Genomic DNA, 18,354 nt, shown 5'->3' with positions numbered 1-18,354 from the left:
TTTCAATTTTATAACTGGGCAAAAAGACCACCTGGGCACCTCCGGAAAATATTTGAAGAGGTTGTGACTGTGGGTCATGTATAACAACAAGTAAATCTGTACATTGCAAAGTGGAAAGATTAAACACTTTCCCCGAAAATGAAATATTCACCAAAGCAAAGAACATCAGATCATGCACTCCTTTAGCCGGCAAGATCCGGCACAACAATATCTCCAACCATGACCGTCCAGCGGTCTTGAGAATCCAAATCCAATGCTTCGTCCTGCTCCTTGGAAAGGGCCGCATATTTACCAAAATTCACTTTCCCATCCATCTTCCTTGTCTTTGCAAGAGTTGAGAATGGCTCGTCACGCCGCTGTCCTGTGAACTGGTCGACACAGACCATCTGGCAGCGTTGACAATCATCCAAAACATCCATCCGAAGCTGGCCTGGTCCAATTCGTAAAGAATCCCAGTGATCCTCAATGTACGGTTGCTCTACATCGCCTATCTGAGCAAGTCTTTCGGCGACGACGATATTCCCACGGAATACATCGGCGGAAACTGCTTTGCCTGCACCGGTGCCTTGCTTGCCTCCTGATTTGATGACTTCGTTCAAGCGATTGACAGATGAGCGCGAGACAACTAGGATTGGCATCTCATTGGATAGTAAAAGAGGGCTTCGTCCGTTATCCCCGACTGGGGGCGGGAGGTCGGGTGGGAATGAGCCTGGCATGATAAGCTTGCGGAACTTGCTCTTCCATGTGTTGTTGGACAGACGACTCGGTCGAGAGAATCGGTTGGCCGTTTGACTGGGGAATCGAGCCAGTGTGCATGGTACACCGAGGAAGTCGGAGAAGATTGCTGACACCACTGGTGAGGCATAAGCATGCAAAGAGACTTGGTCGCCGCATACCACAGAACGCTTTGTGGTATTTGGGCACAACGACGTGGATATGAGGGTTGTATCCTCCCACCCGAGAGATATCTCGAGACTCACAGAGTCGGCCATGACACCACAGGTGATACGGAGAACCCCACGGTCTAGATCAATCGAAGGCCTGATTAATGCCATCCGTGGGTACTTTTTCTGGTTCAATGCTGCGCCAGTTCCTTGGTGAATCAGACACCACTCTCTGTCCCATGCTAGTCCTTCTCTTCTCACTTCCCATCGCTTACCCTCGGGGATTTTGAACGCCCCACAACTCTTGATTGGGAAGACCGAAAGGCTTTCAACGTATAAGTGGCGGCTGGCCGAATCATGCTCCGCAGGTGAGTTCACAGACACAACTGGTGGAGCATTCTCCACATAGAACTCCGCAATAAAGTCGAGCAAAGAATCAATGTCTTTCATATTTGTCATTGCACCAATGCTGACTCGCAAGACACCAGTGGGCCGGCCATCCACAATATCGTTGTCATCACCGCAGCGAAACCCTGTCGTATAAAGACCACGCATTTCAGCACTCGACCATCCAAGAGATGAGGCCGTACCACCGGGATTGCAAACTGAGCCAGTCCGGATTTGAATGTTCTGCACAGTAGCCAATTTCTCTACTTCCGTTTTGGGAATCCACTCGCCTTGGCTGTTTCTTAGATTGAAGGCCACAATGGGACCTTGAGTGAGTGGGCATCCGTATTTGGCCGAACTGGGCTGATATACTTGACAAACGTGCGTCTCGTTCCAATGTGATAGCACGGACAGACGATCGTAGAGGCGCTTAGCTAAAAATGCGGTGTGCGAAGAAATATTTGCCATCGAGCCGTACAAACGTTCATGGGTATCCATGGCAGCGTCTAGAGCGATGATATTGTGGAATGGCAGGGTACCATCCTCCAGTCGCTCGTGCAGCGAAGTTTCCTTTTTGGCATGCCACTGAGTACCAGCCGCTACAACCATGTCAACGGTGCCTCCGCCAAAGTACTTGCGTCTTTCAAAGACGCGGGCGGCGCTCTTGCGGACAATCAAGGCACCCAAGTCTGGAAATCCGAAGATTTTGTAGAAGCTCAGCGCCGTGAAGTCCGGGGCTACAGAGCTCACGTCTAATGGTGAAGTTGTTAATAGCGAGGCGGCGTCGAGCAGCGTATACGCATTTGATCCGTGGACGGCAGCAGCCGAGCGGACCTCCTTACACCATCTCAGTGGAAGGCGACGACCGTTCAGATTTGACTGTGCGGGGTAGGCAAAAAGTTGGGGTGCTTTTGACTGGGTGGTACCCAATTCTGAGATCCAATCATCTACCTTGTCATCCCCTTGCAGACATTCGTGGCCAAGATCCGCAAATTCTCGCACCCCAACTAAGCTAGTATGGGCATCAACGTGATAGCCATACCAAAACCCTCGGTGGTCGGAATCTCGAATCGAATCCGCCACGAGCTTAATAGCCGCCGTTGCATTTGCAACAAATACCAAATCGTATTCATCTGGATCGGCATTGAAAAAACGGAGAACCCTGAGTCGAATATTGTCCGCGCGTTGGGTGGTGAGCTGCGACGATTGTGACATGGAATGGGGGTTTCCAAAGAGATTTGAGGTCATGTCTCGCGAAAAAGCCTCGATCGTGGACTTGGCATATATTGTTGTTCCCGCATGGTCCAAGTAAGTCGTTTCTGTAGTTTGTGGTAGATGACAATTAGTAAAAACCTCATAGTATATCAATTCAAGGAAGGGGCGACATACCATTCAATAACGGATATTCTTGTTCACGGATCGTATCCACGTCCGCAGAGTAGCCATGGCAGTAAACCGTCTTAGGCGGATCCGCAGCCGCAGGTGCATTGTAGGTCTGGGCCATCTTTGATGAAAGACGAACACTATGCCAGCGGATTTTGCCATTTATAAAAGAACGAGCGTCCCCGCGGGAAGCAGGAAGCTTGCGGGCGTACGCGGGTGACCTTTTGCGACTCATCCGCATGTATGATGCAGAAACCCCACTTGGAGATCTCCGCGAACCAAACTGTATATCTTTAGGCTAAGCCTAAAATTGGCCACCAATTAGTTTTAAACATGACATCTAAACGGTTCAAAAGCAATAGAAAAATGATTCCAGAAATAGATGATAGGTTTGTATAACCACCATTCAAAAGCAGGAGAGGTAAGATTGTATCAAGAGGGAGTACAGGAGACAATGTAAATGGGCAAGAATCGCGTACCTTTCAAGAATCCGATAACCTTGCAAGAGGGAGACCGGAGACACGGAGCGACGGGGGACTCCGATGGAGCTGTTTAATGGGATCAATAAAGATGTTCTCCTGAATGAAAAAAAAAAAGATTGAAGGCAATTGGCAAGGGTATCCCATTGCTCTTATAGCCCGAAAAGATACGCTAGTGAAGCTGAGATCGTAAATGATTAGACCCATTACTAGTAATCAAGTAAACCAACTCGATGTGCAGTCATGGACCAAGACCGGAAGGAGCCCAACGAGATTGGCACTTCTGAAAGGTACCTGGAGACTACAAAACCATGTGACAGCGGACCCTGAGCCGGGGAACCGCGCGCGATCAATTCTTAATATGCCTTGACCGAGTATGTCCATGCACAAATCATACATGTAATCTCAGGCGTATCTTGTCAGACTGAGAAGGGCCGTGGTTCGTGGTTGTGGGTACCAGCGGGGTTCGAGCTCAAGACTTGAGTGGGCTCTTGACTTCTTGAGCAGCAAAGAGTTGCAAAAACAATATGTGCAGGTCAAATATTGAAGTCTAGTTAATAACCCCGAGTGCCGGAGCCAACCAGAGTCCAGAGTTCATCACGTACGAATGTCATTCTACGCTATCTTGCACTCTAGCCCGTCGAGGATGCCGTGAGAAAATAGTCAAATTCTCCTGCAGCAGGTACATACATCGAGACATCGACTACACGAGCCTTGAGTGGCCCGAGACTCAAGAGCCTGTCATGTGTCAGCTTACCCGCCCGGTTCGGTCTTATTATCCACACTGTTAGAATTGACTAAACTTGCCTAAAAATATGGTTGAAGAATTGGGGCCATTGGGGCCATTGTCACTTCTCAGCCACGGCCCCCAACTTTCCTGAACAATGGCATTGTAGCTAATCTTGGAAAGGAAAGAAAAAAGACGGAAGGAAAAGAAGTCCTTCCCGGGACCCGCATTTATTATTGAAAGGCATCGATCGCGATGATCGGGACGGTGGGGCCTCGTGCAGATGGACAACAATAGCGCTGTTGGCATTGGGGGCATTGGGGGCATTGGGGGAATTTCGCTTATGGATCAGAACAGACTCCTACCCGACCCTGCACGTCGGGTAAAGTACTTAGATACACGATACAAACCGCACATATTGCTTTTTTCCCCCTCGAATCCTGCGAGGGGAAAAACTGGGTTCAGTATAAACCACGGATTCAGAGTCGCATACACGAGCTAAAGATCGACACACTACGGGACTCATGTTCACAAGACCTAGATGAAAAGAACTTAGTTTCAAGCTATCGCAACCTAGCGATCAACACTAAAGTGCAATAGTATTCGCACGATCGTGGAGCCAGCTCAGGTTCGGCTACTATGACCTACAGATCAACACGAGATTGCAACCATGGTTGTCCACACGGCTGAGATAGAATGAACTTAGATTCAGCTGCCGTGTCATAGACTAGATGGATCAACATCAATGATACTGCAGCCATTCAATGGTTTGACAGGTTAGCGGTGGAACGAGCCTTCTATGATCCGTTCCATCCATCCTTATCCATGACGTTCATTATTTGCATTGATCACCTTCAAGGTTACAAGGGCACAGGATTATGTGAGATCATTGCCAAGAATCGGTTAAACTGTGGTGTGGATTTTCCCAGTCCATTTATGCACATAGAATCGAGACAGCCTTGGCAGTGGCTGCTCGGGCAAGTTTGAGCGCTGCGCTCACGCATAATATAGTACAAGTGTGATGAAAACGGCGCAAAATCAAAGATATAACTCCTAACCCAAACCCCGGCAATGTTCATACAGATGCTGCTGCCGAGAACCTCTATTAGAAGTAGGCAAGTTGACACTGAAAGAAATGGGTAACAGGGTAACTCGCAATTGGACAAGAAATTATGAAGCGTATGTCCAGTTCGGATCTCCTGTTTACCGCTTGGGCCACTGGCGCCAGCCACGACCATGACCTCTCTGTAGAAAAGCGTTAGATTTGCCATAATGAATAAAGCCGGTGAATCGCTTACCTGCTTCCACAAACGGATCAACTCCGGCATCTCCACCATCGCCTTGCGACGATCCTCGAGTCTGGCCTCCATTGTGCGCTCCCACTTGTGACCCTTGACCTTCTGGCCAATACCGGTACCCTTGATACGCAGACCGCGTTCGGCCAAGCGTGCAGCCTTGTATTCTGTCGACTTGATACCAGGAGGAAGGAGCTCTTCGACTTTGTATTGCGCAGCCAATTTCACGAGATCGGCCTGTTGTCGTAGCCCGTATCGCGGACCGAGCCACTTGCCGGTGCGGAAGATCTTTTGGGGCAGGAATGGGTTGCGAGCTTCGGGGTTGTTGTACAAAAGGGCCTTTGTAGGAGAAAAGGCCTCCGGATCAGGCTTGTGAGCTCCCTTGGCATCACGGTCGGGGGTGTACGGTGAGGGAAGGGTTTGTTCGGTGCTTTCACCCTCGGGGGGAGTTTGACGAGGCGAAACGAGCGCAGAGTAAATTTGTGGAGGATAACGGGCAAAGAAGTTGCGGAGGCGAATGGGCAAATTGCCCACAGAACCCACGTTTACAGACATGGTGGGCAGTTGAATTGAAGAAGGTGTTGATGTTTAATGTGATTAAAAGCTGAGAGAACGAAATCCCGAGATTGGCAGCCTTGGCGCCTTGGCGCCTTGCAGCCTTGCAGCCTTGCAGCCTTGCCGGCGCAGCATTCAATGTTACTAGTAACTTGAACTTTAACTCATTTACGCCTCAGGCGCCAAGGCGCCAAGGCATCAGTTTCTCCTTCAGCTTTTCCAATTGTTCTGCTTTCAGCCCCGTCTGTATCTCTTACAGCAACGCATTGTTATCAACGCCTGTGTTCTATTCATACTGTCACAGGCTTTTTTGAAACTTGAAAATATTTATCCTCTGCGTGTGAAATTTGTGTGCGCATCTCAACCCACACCAACTCAGGCCCATTATGGCGGATTACCACTATGGAGGCTCAGAAGAAGAGAACGTGGAGCTTCGAGGTCTAGAAGCAGAGCTGGTATGCATCACAACGCGTCCCAAGCTGGGGCAACTAATTGAATGATGTTTATTGTCCCTCACTAACATTTTCTCTAGGTCGAGGACCCGGATAACTTTGAAACGTGGGAGAAGCTTGTGCGCGCCGCGGAGGCTCTAGAGGGTGGCATCAATCGCAACTCCAACCCCCAGGCTATCACCACCGCACGCCATGCCTACGATCGATTTCTTGCGAAGTTCCCCCTTCTCTTCGGATACTGGAAGAAGTATGCCGATATGGAGTTCTCCATCACTGGCACAGAAGCCGCGGAAATGGTACGTTGTCTTCGCGTTGGCTTTTTTTAGTCCCATCAACCCCCCTCCCTTACTCCAGGTCCACAAGAGGCTGATTTTTACTGATTATTCATCAGGTCTACGAGAGAGGTGTTGCCAGTATTTCTCCATCAGTTGATCTATGGACCAATTACTGCGGTTTCAAGGCTGAGACTTCACACGATGCCGAAATTATTCGAGAGTGAGTACAACAAAGCTGATTTCCTTCCCCTCCCCTGTAACTGTTACCAATGCAGCTCGCGAATACCTGGGACTATATATGGCGTGAAGCGTGAAAATATGCTGGATAAGCAATTCCATTATTGATGATGGGTGAGACACCGTCGCCTGACCACCCGGATTCAAGTGGTGTATATTTCTCACCCATGGCTTCATCCAGGCTGCTTTCCTTCTCTTGATCACAAGACATGATTTCTTCTCTCTCATTTGCCCGGATACCAAGACCAAAGGACCGGTGTTCTCGAAACACTTGATGCCTCCCCCATTGCTCACCCATCGTTGATTTTCTTGGATCTGTCACCTCAACGACAGAGATGACCATGATGTTTGCCACGCATTTCTTCCTCTCCCCTCCCATCTCCCAAGGTTCCCCCCAACCTGATTGTTCAAGAATCTGTTTGCTGACCTGCAATTCTCAACAGGCTTTTTGAGCGTGGTGCCAACAGTGTAGGCCTAGATTTCCTGGCGCATCCCTTCTGGGACAAGTACATTGAATACGAGGAGCGCGTGGAGGCTCAAGACAAGATTTTTTCCATCCTTAGCCGTGTTATTCACATTCCCATGCACCAGTACGCACGATACTTTGAGCGCTATCGTCAACTAGCGCAGAATCGTCCACTGGCCGAACTCGCATCTTCAGAAGTGATGTCTCAATTCCGTGCTGAGCTAGAGGCTGCGTCATCTCAGGTTCCCCCTGGGGCTAAGGCCGATGCTGAGATCGATCGTGATCTCCGGTTGCGCGTTGATAACTACCATCTCGAGGTGTTCTCCAAGACTCAGACAGAAACCACAAAGCGGTGGACCTACGAATCGGAGATCAAGCGCCCTTACTTCCATGTGACGGAGTTGGACGAGGGACAGTTGACCAACTGGAAAAAGTACCTTGACTTTGAGGAATCCGAAGGTTCTTACTCTCGTATCCAATTCCTGTACGAGCGCTGTCTTGTGACATGTGCCCACTACGAAGAATTCTGGCTTCGCTATGCCCGATGGATGACCGCCCAGGCCGGCAAGGAAGAAGAGGCACGCATCGTTTACCAACGTGCTAGTGGTCTTTACGTCCCAATTTCGCACCCTGCTATCCGTTTGCAGTATGCTTACTTTGAAGAGATGTCGGGTCGCACTGATGTCGCTAAGGATATCCACCACGCTATTCTTTTCTGTCTACCTAGCCATGTTGAGACCATCATCTCTCTGGCCAACATCTCCCGTCGCCATGGCGACTTGGAAGCTGCCATTGAGGTCTACAAGTCTCAGCTAGATTCTCCGCAGGTCGAAATGGCCACCAAAGCTGCCCTTGTTGCCGAATGGGCCCGTCTCCTGTGGAAGATCAAGGGCACTCCCGATGATGCCCGCAAGGTGTTCCAAGAAAACCAGCAGTATTACCTTGACAGTCGTCCCTTCTGGGCTAGTTATCTGATGTTTGAGATTGATCAGCCTACCAGCGCTTCATCCGAGTCGATCCAGTACGAGCGCATTAAGCAGGTCGTTTCCGATGTGCGGTCTAAGAGTACTTTGCTCCCAGAGATAGTAAAGGAACTAGTTCGGATCTACATGGCCTACCTTCTGGAGCGAGGCACCAAAGATATTGCGAAGGAGTACATGACCCTGGATCGTGAGGTTCATGGGCCACCATCGGTTGCTGCTCCCCGAACTGGTGGTACAGTTGCAGTCCCACCTACTCCTGCTGATGGACAACCCACTCCTATCCCCACATTGTCTCAGCCTGTACCCGAACAGGCAGCTTCAGGACAAGACCAAACATACGCATACTACCAGCAGAACCCCGCCAACGGCCAACCCGTTGCTTAATGCCTCCCACATGTTTACGACTCCTTGCGAAGGTCCTTATCCACCGCTTCTACTTTTTTACGGTGTCATATTGGTATCCGATGTACCGGGGTGGGTATTCCCTTCTTTGTAGCACCATGCTATTGCCGACACCTGGGCAATCTTTCTCTTTCACAGTTTCGTTTCTAGGTTTCTTAGCGATTTTTGACTCCCCGAAAGGCTTCTTTGTGCAGGTTGGGTCTTCTTTACAATCAATCTGTAACCATTTCTAACTGAGATTCGTAATTTACTATTTCCATTCAGTTACTCCAGTCATGCAATATTAAGCTTTGTGCATGTAGATACGCATACTGGCTTGCAGAATAACTGGCCGCTGTAAAGGTCGCCATCCTAAACATTTTGATAGTACTCATTGAAGCACTTGCTGAAGATTTATATACTAGTAATGTTGACCTTGATGTGGAGAACTGCGCACTTAGTGTTAAGAGGTCACCGTATAAATTCGATATGCGGCACCTTTAGATTCAAGCAAGTCTTCCATTTATCACTTTATCCTCACTGCGCGACGATGGACGACATCGAGATGAATGGTTTTAATGGAGCTCCCCCAGCACCTCCAGCTCCTCCGCCTGATCTCATTGAGCGTCCCCCATCCCCTCCACCACCACCTCCCGAGGACTCTGGTGCTCCTCCGCCGCCGCCGCCAGAGAGTGCAGCCCCTCCCCCTCCTCCAGATGACAGACCACCCGCGCCACCTGTTGAGACAATCAAGAAAAAGCAAGGATGGGGATCAAAGCGACCAGCTGCGGCGCCATTAAGTGTGGAGGATCTCATCCGCAAGAAGAAGGAAGCCGAAGCTGCAGCCGCAAAGGTACTATTTTGTCTTAAAGCGAAAGATTCGCGACGAGATACTTTTTTTTGATCTGTTTCTAACCCTACCTCTCAAATTTAGCCCAAATTCCTATCCAAAGCACAGCGCGAGAAACTGGCACTAGAAAAGCGAGCGAAGGAGGTAGAGGCTGAACGACAAGCCAAGGCACAGACAAATGGCTCCAATGGTGCTGGTTCCATATCCCAAGCACCACGAAACTCGTACAACGATCCGGACAGTGATTCCAGAAGTATAAGTGGCGGGGTCCCAACAGGACCACGGGCAATGCGCGTGGATGCTCCGTCGGGGCCAGCTTCTATGCGGGGCCGCAAGGTCGATATGAACCCCCCTCCCCCTCCGCCGAAGGGAGGAAAGAAGTCACAGGGGGACAAGCGTCCTACAAAGCAAGACGAAGCTTTGACGGAAGCCGAATTAATCAAGAAACGATATATGGGGGCGGAGCAAACATCAAGCTTCTCAGCGCAAAAGAAGCGCAAGCGCACCACAGACAAAAAGTTCAACTTCGAATGGAACACCGAGGAGGATACAAGTGGTGATTACAACCCTTTATATCAACAGCGGCAGGAGGCAAACTTTTTCGGACGAGGCCGTTTGGCTGGATTTGGAGACGATATTGCGGATAACCTGACGCGCAAATATGCGCAGGCAATCCAAGAGCGGGATCGCGAATCTGGAGGTCTGCGCGCGAAGGAAATGCTGGATATGGAGCGCCGTCGTCGTGAAGAGAGCACACGTCACCAGCTTGACAAGCACTGGAGCGAGAAGGAGCTGAGTCATATGCGCGAGCGTGACTGGCGTATCTTCAAGGAAGATTTCAACATTGCCACTAGAGGTGGTAGTGTGCCTAACCCGATGCGCTCCTGGAAAGAAAGTCTGCTCCCTCCGCGCTTGCTGGAACTTATTGATCGTGTTGGTTACAAGGAACCCACTGCCATTCAACGTGCTGCCGTTCCCATCGCCATGCAATCGCGTGATCTTATCGGTGTTGCCGTGACAGGTTCCGGTAAGACTGCTGCATTTTTGTTGCCACTTCTTGTCTACATCTCCGAATTGCCCCGTCTTGATGAGTTTGAGTGGCGCAAGAACGATGGACCCTATGCTATTGTTCTAGCTCCTACTCGTGAACTGGCCCAGCAGATTGAGATTGAAGCGAAGAAATTCACACAACCTCTTGGTTTCAATGTTGTCAGTATTGTTGGTGGTCATTCACTTGAAGAACAAGCTTACAGCCTACGCGATGGTGCGGAAATCATCATTGCTACCCCCGGTCGTCTGGTAGATTGTATTGAGCGAAGAATGCTGGTTCTGAGTCAATGTTGCTACGTGATTATGGATGAAGCAGATCGTATGATCGATCTAGGTTTTGAAGAGCCTGTCAACAAAATCCTTGACGCTCTTCCCGTCACCAATGAAAAGCCTGATACCGAAGAAGCCGAGAACCCGCAAAGTATGAGCCAGCATCTCGGAGGCCGTGACAGGTATCGTCAAACTATGATGTACACGGCCACTATGCCGGCAGCTGTCGAGCGTATTGCTCGCAAGTACTTGCGGCGCCCTGCCATCATCACTATCGGAGGTGTTGGTGAGGCCGTCGACACAGTCGAGCAGCGCGTGGAAATGGTTTCTGGCGAAGACAAGCGGAAGAAGCGTCTTGCCGAGATTCTCACATCTGGCGAATTCCGGCCTCCCATTATCGTTTTCGTCAACATCAAGCGAAACTGTGATGCCATTGCGCGAGAAATTAAGCACATGGGCTTCTCATCCGTTACTCTGCACGGTTCGAAAACACAGGATCAGCGTGAGGCTGCCCTTGCCTCCGTCCGCAACGGGTCAACGGAAGTTTTGGTCGCAACTGACCTTGCTGGACGTGGTATTGATGTTCCAGACGTGTCCCTCGTTGTCAACTTCAACATGGCCACATCGATCGAGAGCTACACTCACAGAATTGGTCGTACCGGTCGTGCAGGAAAGAGTGGTATCGCCATTACATTCCTCGGCAGTGAAGATTCCGACGTTATGTATGTTCCAATATTCCCACTTTTCCTCGTGTCTTTTAAATCGATACTAACCAAATTATCAGGTACGACCTCAAGCAGATGCTCATCAAGTCACCTATTTCTCGTGTTCCTGAGGAGCTACGGAAGCACGAAGCTGCGCAGTCCAGGCCTCATCGTGGTCCTGGAAAGAAGATTGAGGATAGTTCAGGGTTTGGTGGAAAGGGCGGCTGGGCTTAAATACCCTAAGGGCCGGGGTGCAGCCCTATCACGATGCGGAGTTCTTTGTAATATTATCAGTTGGATACCATACTTCTGTTCTAGTGAAACTATTGGGCTTTTCTTTGTAAAATTTTTGCATGCACATGTGTCATACCTATTACTAGTGGGTATTGATATTACCAAATATTGAACTTCTAAACTCTGCAACAATGCAGGATTGAACTACGGAGGGCCACTCGGTACCATAGAGGATCCCATACCGATTACGTAGCTATCATCCAGTCTCAATCCATTTATACCATTTGAGATATGTACAAGCTTGTTTTCTTCTCGTGATCTTATTTACTACTCATAAACGTTCCACATATAGCATGGATGTAGCCAATTGTGGCTACATCAGATAGAAGAAAGAAAAGAAACACCACCACTTTTGACCTAACGACAGTTCTTACCCCTAAGATCCTGGAATCCCGCAGCCTCAAGGTCATTCTCGATCAGTCCAGGAAGAGCAATATGATGCAACGTGACTTCCTTGTTACTTTTCCTGATAGCCTCCGCAGACGGGGGCGTCCAAGTCCCCCGCAAGATTTGATTAACAGCCTGGCTAAGGAACGATGCGTTCTCCGTATACGTAATGAAGCCCGCCGCAATCGAGATATAGAAGATTCCGGGGTAGTCCTGATCATAGAAGCGGAGGTACAGAGGACGCTCGGCGTCAGCAGCAGCCAGGGAGTCGTATTCGCCTGCTTCGCAGCCTTCGGGAAGATAGGAAGAATCGGTTGACCAGCCTGTTGCTGCGACGAACATTTTCGGTTTGAGGACTGTGCCGTCTGTGAGAGTGACAGTGTCGCCGTCGATAAGCTTGATGCTGCAGCCGTTGTGTATCTTGAATTGGCCGTTCTTGTATGCGGGGACCAGATGAGATCGAAGTATGTAGCCGACTTTTGCGGATGCACCTTCGTCTGCGAGTTGGTGGTGTTAATCAGAAATTCAGATTAGTTTTATAGAACTGGTGGAAAGGGGACTGACGGAATGGGGGTTGCCATTCTGGGACACCTTGAATTAGGGCCCAGATGAAATGGATCAAGTATAAGATGGAGTCTACGACGAAGATTGGAAGGACTCGGTATAAGACTCGGCAGAAATGGAGATCCGTCCATCCGAATCTCCAGAGTGATGGCCACCACATATCTGGGGCACCCCTGTAACTGCGTTAGCTTTATGCATTGGATGCTCAGGATTCAGTCAATAGTGTACCAGTGAGCGGAGCGTGCGACCACGTGAACGTTCGTTGCATTTTGAGTGAGACAAGCTTGTTGGATGATATCCATGGCGGAGGGACCTGCTCCAACAATCAAAACATCAGAGGTAGGGATCTCCTTGGCCTCGCGAATGTTATTGTTGTGTATGATAGGGAATGTTGCTGTTTCCTGGCCCGGGAACTTGGGCATATAAGGATACATGTTATGTCCACTGAGTAGTACCAGTTAGCAAGCCTTCCACGTGAAAATAAAACGGAAATCAAAAAAGGCAATAGGTCCATACGTGCAGACAAGTACACTTCGAGTGTAAACAGTGCGAGAGACGGAATTCTCCAATCCCTCTACCAAGGGCCGGAGTTCAACTTTGTGAAGCATTGGCTTGACCATCTCCACGTGCACCACGTCATGCTGCCATAATACATGTTGCTTGAGGTGGAATTCTTGGAAATATGCTTCACAGAACTCCGCAACTTGGTCTCTCGATGCCCGTCTCTGAGGCTCTCGTCGAGGAAATTTAACACCGTGGCACTCATATTCAACGACCAAGTCTTGAAGAGTCGAGTATTCCGGGATATGGCCTGTCCAGATACCACCTGGACCTGCCTGACGGTCCACGGCTAGAACAGAAAGTGGAGGGTCATCTCTTAACAGATTTCTAAGAGATACCATGCCTGGAACTTTTGTTAGAGAGTAGGCCGGGAATATTTCTTGTCACGATTCTCTCGCCATAAGTGATTTCTCTCCTTACCAGAAGGACCAGCACCGATAATCAGAGCATCGATGGGATTTTCTACCGAAGTACCAGCATCACCAGCAGCTACTTTCTCGACAGTGTTGGGCAGTGATATCTTCATGGTGGCAGTTTGTTTTAACTCTTGCTGTTTGCCCAAGTGCTGTGAGGTTCCAAGGTTTTCCAACTTTCGACACAACAGATGTCGATTGTGCCTCTAATTTTTTTTTAGCGTTGGAAAGGAACACCACCACATATGTCAAGTGCAAGATTCACAAAAGTGCGATTTCCAAATTCCGATGCATCTCGCATTGACATCAAGAAAAAAGTCCAAGTGGAGCAAGACAATCCGAATCCCCACATGGAAGCAAAAGTACTTGCAGACTTTCCCACTTGGGCAATGTATGCGACCTTCAGGGAAAAAGAATGGCGCAACGCCGCGCGACGCCGAGAGACGCCGTGCGACGCTAAGATAACCAAAGGTCGTATTTACGCGAATCAAGGTTTGGGGAAATTATATGCGGAAACTGCAGACCGATAAGCCTACAACCTAAAACATTGCACTTCAGGGGTGACTTCCATTGCTTCTGTCTCTTTTTGAGAACAACTCATCTTCTGGTACAATGCCGGAGACCAGTTGCTTGATTCTCTAAAGCTTTTGTTCTTCTGAAAAAAAAGGGTTCCCAACACTTTTGCCACGGCCCTCATTCATCATGGCTTTGGTCCCAGACAGGGATGACGCGACCGTACTGGCGGCGCTGGGTCACAAAGAAGAGCTGGACCGTCAGTTCACGCCTTTTTCTATGGCGGCTAATGCTATCATTACTGCCAGTGCTTGGGTAAGTTGAACAGCCAAGAGATCTTAAGATGTTCAGACTCCATATCTTTATTCCCCGAATCCCCGCCGTCATCTCCCATCCCTTGGAACCCGTGGGCCCTTAACATTAACTCGCGGCAGACGGCGATCATCGGAACCTTTATCACCTCCATTTATAATGGCGGTGCTGCTGGGTTAATATATGCATGGTATGATCCAATCTGTCTTTCAATTGAATGTAAAACACATCTGCTAATACCCACCAGGATCGTGGATAATTTCTTTTTCCTCTTCATTGCGTTGTCCATGGCCGAGTTGACCTCGGCCATGCCAACTGCTGCGGGGGTTTACCACTGGTCGGCAGCATTGGCTGGTCCCAAATACTCCCGACCAGTTGGATTTTTAACTGGATACTTTAATATGCTTGGATGGACGCTCGGACTGGCCTCATTATATTCGGTCGCCGGCCTCGAAGTCACGGGGTTATATCAGCTCTACCATCCCGAGTACGTCAGTCAACCGTGGCATGTATTCGTGGTATTTGTCGTTCTTAACTGGTCCTTTGCGGCCTTTATTCAATTTGGCAACAAGATCTTGCCATATTATACTAAAATCGGGTGTACGTCATTGGGAAGTATACATTCTTCGCTAAGAAGCACGCTAATTCAAGCCACAGTATTCGTCAACGTCGGCGCTTGGTTCACCATCATCGTCTGCCTTGCTGTTCTTCCAAAGTCGCATTCAACTAGCTCGTTCGTATGGACCGATTACACGAATTCGACGGGCTGGCCAACGGGCATGAGCTTCATTCTTGGACTCGTTGCCCCGGCCTTCTCGATCGGCACGATTGATAGCTCAACGCACATGGCGGAAGAAGTCCCCAACCCATCAAAGAACATTGCTAAGACAGTAATGATACAATGGTTCGGTTCTTTTGCAATGTAAGTTGATTATTGTCTCCTCTTTTCAATTATCCTTGTTCGTCTTGCTAATATGTATACTGTAACAGGGGTTTCTGCTTATTGATCGCCCTCTTCTATGCAGCGGGTAATCTAGACACCATCATGACTGCCTCCGAGGATAATTTCCCCGTCGCAGGGATCATGAAAATTGCCTTTGGTGATACAAGATCAGCCTTCGCTTGCGGCCTTGTGATCTTCATCGCCGCTATCCCCGGCTGTATCGGTGCCCAAATTGCGACCGTGCGGTGCGTGTGGGCGTTTGCCCGCGACGGGGCCCTACCGTTCTCTGATTTTTTCTCCAAGGTTGACGAGCAAAACGTCATGCCGGCGAGAGCTAATATCCTAATCAGTAAGCCCATCAAAATCCCAGTGACGTACTGGATCGCTAATTTTTGTTTTTCTTTTTTTCTAGCGCTGATCAGTACTGCGCTGGGAGCTCTCTACGTTGCTTCGACAGTGGCGTTTAATGCCCTCGTAGCTTCGTATGCCGTCATGTCTTCTACTTCCTACGGTATTGCTATCGCCGTTCACTTTTTTACCGGGCGCAAGAGAGCCGCACCGGGCTGGTTCTATCTCGGAGATGGGATCGTGGGTTACGCCGTGAACGCGATTGCGCTGATCTACATCTTCGTTTCAAATATCTTCTTCTGCTTGCCTTATGACCGCCCGCCGGTTACAGCGGCATCTATGAACTACACATCGCTTGTGTCGTACGGCATGGCTATCCTGGTCGTGATTTGGTGGTTTATTGGCGGCAACAGAATCTACAAAGGGCCGACCTTGTCGTCGGAGACCTACGAGGTTCTGGAGAGGCTTGCGGATTCCAGAGGCACGGATTCTGCAGGAACGATTGAGAATGTGCGATCAACTGGGAAAACCGAAGCTTGATACTAGTATCGACAGATGGAACCTTGTATTTTCCATCGCTAAACATGTTCGCTTCGTAAAATGGTGTATAGTACCGAAATGGGTGGTGTCATAGCATATATGAAAGATCAATAATAGATAAAAAAGATCACAATCATCAAAAGAGAACAATGTCTTGAGGATAATTCTCCAGGAATATATCCCATCTTTCCGTTGCACCAGACTCCCAATATGCGTGCATGGCCTGGCGGGCGGTCTCTACGTTCCCCATTCCAAAAGATTCCATCTTCGCTATCCTCTGCTCGATAATATTTCTCTGAACGGGATCATCAGTCTCGCATCCGACCGTGAAAACCGGCCACAAGGTCAAGATGTTGGACGATGATTCCCGCGGAATCATCTGAATCGTCTCAATAATCATATGAACCGCATAAACAGCCTTGGTGTGGTGTTTGGGCAGATCCTGAACCCGGCGATACAAATGAAGCAGGGCCGTATACAGGAACGCTCGGTGGATACACTGCATCTCGGCCGCTCGTTTCCGTGTGGCCGGATTCTCGTGGTTGACCAAAGCGGGATGCGCCGTCCGGTTATATAGCGAATAGATCAAATTCTCCATATCGCGAATCTCATCCATACTCTCTTCGCCCAGCTGCGTGTCGACCTCCTCGTCTTCGGAATCGTCATTCACAACCGTAACGCGTGTCTTCTTGTCATGGATTCGCGCCATCCGTCCAATTTTCGAAATGATCGGTATCAGATCTAGTGAGTAGCCTGTCCATTCGTCGATGTAGGTGTCGTCGTCATTGGAAGACCAGTATCGGTCGCCGGTATTGGAGCTCTCCCGGAGACCGGAGACACCCGCAAAAATGTCTAGTAGCGCGTACCACTTTATCACGAAAGTTTCCATGGGTGTTTTGGTCTCCTCGTCAGTGGTGGATTGGAAGGCGGAAAGAATTAACTTGTTTGCGCCCGTGAGATGTATTCGCCATGTGCTTAGATCGCCGGATATTACGTCTGATGTGCATAGAGCGAGCGCGGTGCTGATGGTTTCCAGTTTGCCGGCTTGTGTGGGATCGAGCATTGCCCGTCTTAAGCCGTTAAGTGCAGCATTGGTGAACTTTGCGATGCTGCTTTCCATTTGGATTGGCATATCCTCGTGTCGACGGGCATAGTGAGAACAAGCACAGGCGAGGAAGGCGTTTAGAAGATGTGGATTTGACATGGCAGATTGGAGAAGATCTTCTCGAAGAGGATTCCCTGTTAATGAAAGGGGGAAGATCACATCGGCCGTGGTATTGATATAGTGGTGGAGAAAAAAGCGGCTTTCGGGTGAAGCGCTGAGCTGTGCAGGGTTGCTGGAGAGGGCATAATGGATTCGCTGCTGGAAAGGAGAGATATCTTGGTAATCGGGTAGTCCGTATGGGTCTGTGTTTGATTGCGCGCGCTTGTTGAAAGGATATCGTCGAGCCAGCGATTGCGAAAGTGTGGTGACTTGGTTTGGGTCAATCTTGTCCTCTCCTTCATTTTCCTCTGCAATATAGATGACATCTCCAGCGGAATTAATCTCGCTAGGAATAAATCGGGAATTTGCCCTGCTGGCCAATTCTATTGAATAATTAGTGCCTAGGTCCAGGACACTGGCGCCCATGGGCATTTGTCTGTCATATGCCCATTCGCCGGAGCTTGCGCTCGAGTTGGACAGTGTCGAGGGTCTCCGATCGGGCGGCGATTCCTGCGAAGAGGAGGAAACGCCAGAAGAGGCGTTCTGTGCATCGGGCGGACTTTGAGAATCGCTCTGAGATTCACTCTGTCGACGGTTTTTGAACGGTCTCCCGCCCGTCCACGAGAGCTTGAACTCATATTTGCACTTTTCCGGTCGGTGTTTACACCTAATGCAAGTGGGCTTGCCCTCGTCACACTGCAAGGCGATATGATTAGCGGGAATGAATCTCTTTGTTCTGCACTCCCCCCTGTCAAACCCGGGGGACTGGGAAGAATCCCTGTTACCTTAATTCTCCTCCTTTTGCACTCCACGCACCCCGTTCTCATTTTGGAGTGGGGGCGGATCGACCGAGTGGCTGTGTGGCCCTCGGGCACACCCGTGGAATCCATGGGGAAA

At 49.5% G+C, this 18,354-nt stretch overlaps 7 protein-coding genes across 7 annotated transcripts; 3 read left to right on the top strand and 4 right to left on the bottom strand.

The window, feature by feature from the left end:
• Positions 1 to 182: 182 nt before the first annotated feature.
• hxB (putative molybdenum cofactor sulfurase protein (HxB)) lies at positions 183 to 2,775 on the bottom strand (the record flags this gene model as incomplete). The annotated part of the gene is made up of 2 exons (XM_057167031.1): positions 183 to 2,590; positions 2,661 to 2,775. The coding sequence occupies 2 exons, from the start codon at positions 2,773 to 2,775 to the stop codon at positions 183 to 185; spliced, it is 2,523 nt and encodes an 840-aa protein (XP_057020072.1).
• A 2,288-nt stretch (positions 2,776 to 5,063) lies between these two features.
• N7466_007641 (mitochondrial 54S ribosomal protein mL59) lies at positions 5,064 to 5,710 on the bottom strand (the record flags this gene model as incomplete). The annotated part of the gene is made up of 2 exons (XM_057167030.1): positions 5,064 to 5,105; positions 5,159 to 5,710. 2 exons carry the CDS (start codon positions 5,708 to 5,710, stop codon positions 5,064 to 5,066), a joined length of 594 nt encoding a protein of 197 aa, XP_057020071.1.
• Positions 5,711 to 6,096: 386 nt separating this feature from the next.
• On the top strand, positions 6,097 to 8,507 carry N7466_007640 (putative mRNA splicing protein (Prp39); the record flags this gene model as incomplete). The annotated part of the gene is made up of 4 exons (XM_057167029.1): positions 6,097 to 6,165; positions 6,243 to 6,458; positions 6,554 to 6,657; positions 7,118 to 8,507. The coding sequence occupies 4 exons, from the start codon at positions 6,097 to 6,099 to the stop codon at positions 8,505 to 8,507; spliced, it is 1,779 nt and encodes a 592-aa protein (XP_057020070.1).
• A 547-nt stretch (positions 8,508 to 9,054) lies between these two features.
• Positions 9,055 to 11,612, top strand: prp28 (mRNA splicing protein PRP28; the record flags this gene model as incomplete). Its single annotated transcript, XM_057167028.1, has 3 exons — positions 9,055 to 9,357; positions 9,439 to 11,396; positions 11,459 to 11,612. The coding sequence occupies 3 exons, from the start codon at positions 9,055 to 9,057 to the stop codon at positions 11,610 to 11,612; spliced, it is 2,415 nt and encodes an 804-aa protein (XP_057020069.1).
• Positions 11,613 to 12,029: 417 nt separating this feature from the next.
• On the bottom strand, positions 12,030 to 13,710 carry N7466_007638 (uncharacterized protein; the record flags this gene model as incomplete). Its single annotated transcript, XM_057167027.1, has 5 exons — positions 12,030 to 12,556; positions 12,624 to 12,796; positions 12,852 to 13,067; positions 13,140 to 13,473; positions 13,605 to 13,710. The coding sequence occupies 5 exons, from the start codon at positions 13,708 to 13,710 to the stop codon at positions 12,030 to 12,032; spliced, it is 1,356 nt and encodes a 451-aa protein (XP_057020068.1).
• Positions 13,711 to 14,299: 589 nt separating this feature from the next.
• Positions 14,300 to 16,253, top strand: N7466_007637 (uncharacterized protein; the record flags this gene model as incomplete). The annotated part of the gene is made up of 6 exons (XM_057167026.1): positions 14,300 to 14,425; positions 14,545 to 14,612; positions 14,670 to 15,022; positions 15,080 to 15,344; positions 15,413 to 15,714; positions 15,778 to 16,253. The coding sequence occupies 6 exons, from the start codon at positions 14,300 to 14,302 to the stop codon at positions 16,251 to 16,253; spliced, it is 1,590 nt and encodes a 529-aa protein (XP_057020067.1).
• A 136-nt stretch (positions 16,254 to 16,389) lies between these two features.
• N7466_007636 (Zn(II)2Cys6 transcription factor) lies at positions 16,390 to 18,284 on the bottom strand (the record flags this gene model as incomplete). Its single annotated transcript, XM_057167025.1, has 2 exons — positions 16,390 to 18,153; positions 18,243 to 18,284. The coding sequence occupies 2 exons, from the start codon at positions 18,282 to 18,284 to the stop codon at positions 16,390 to 16,392; spliced, it is 1,806 nt and encodes a 601-aa protein (XP_057020066.1).
• Between the last annotated feature and the right edge of the window lie 70 nt (positions 18,285 to 18,354).

Source organism: Penicillium verhagenii (assembly GCF_028828195.1).
Source record: "Penicillium verhagenii strain IBT 33310 chromosome Unknown utg000007l_segment0_segment0, whole genome shotgun sequence".
Lineage (NCBI taxonomy): Eukaryota > Fungi > Ascomycota > Eurotiomycetes > Eurotiales > Aspergillaceae > Penicillium > Penicillium verhagenii.
This window is presented reverse-complemented; position numbering and strand designations above follow the sequence as displayed.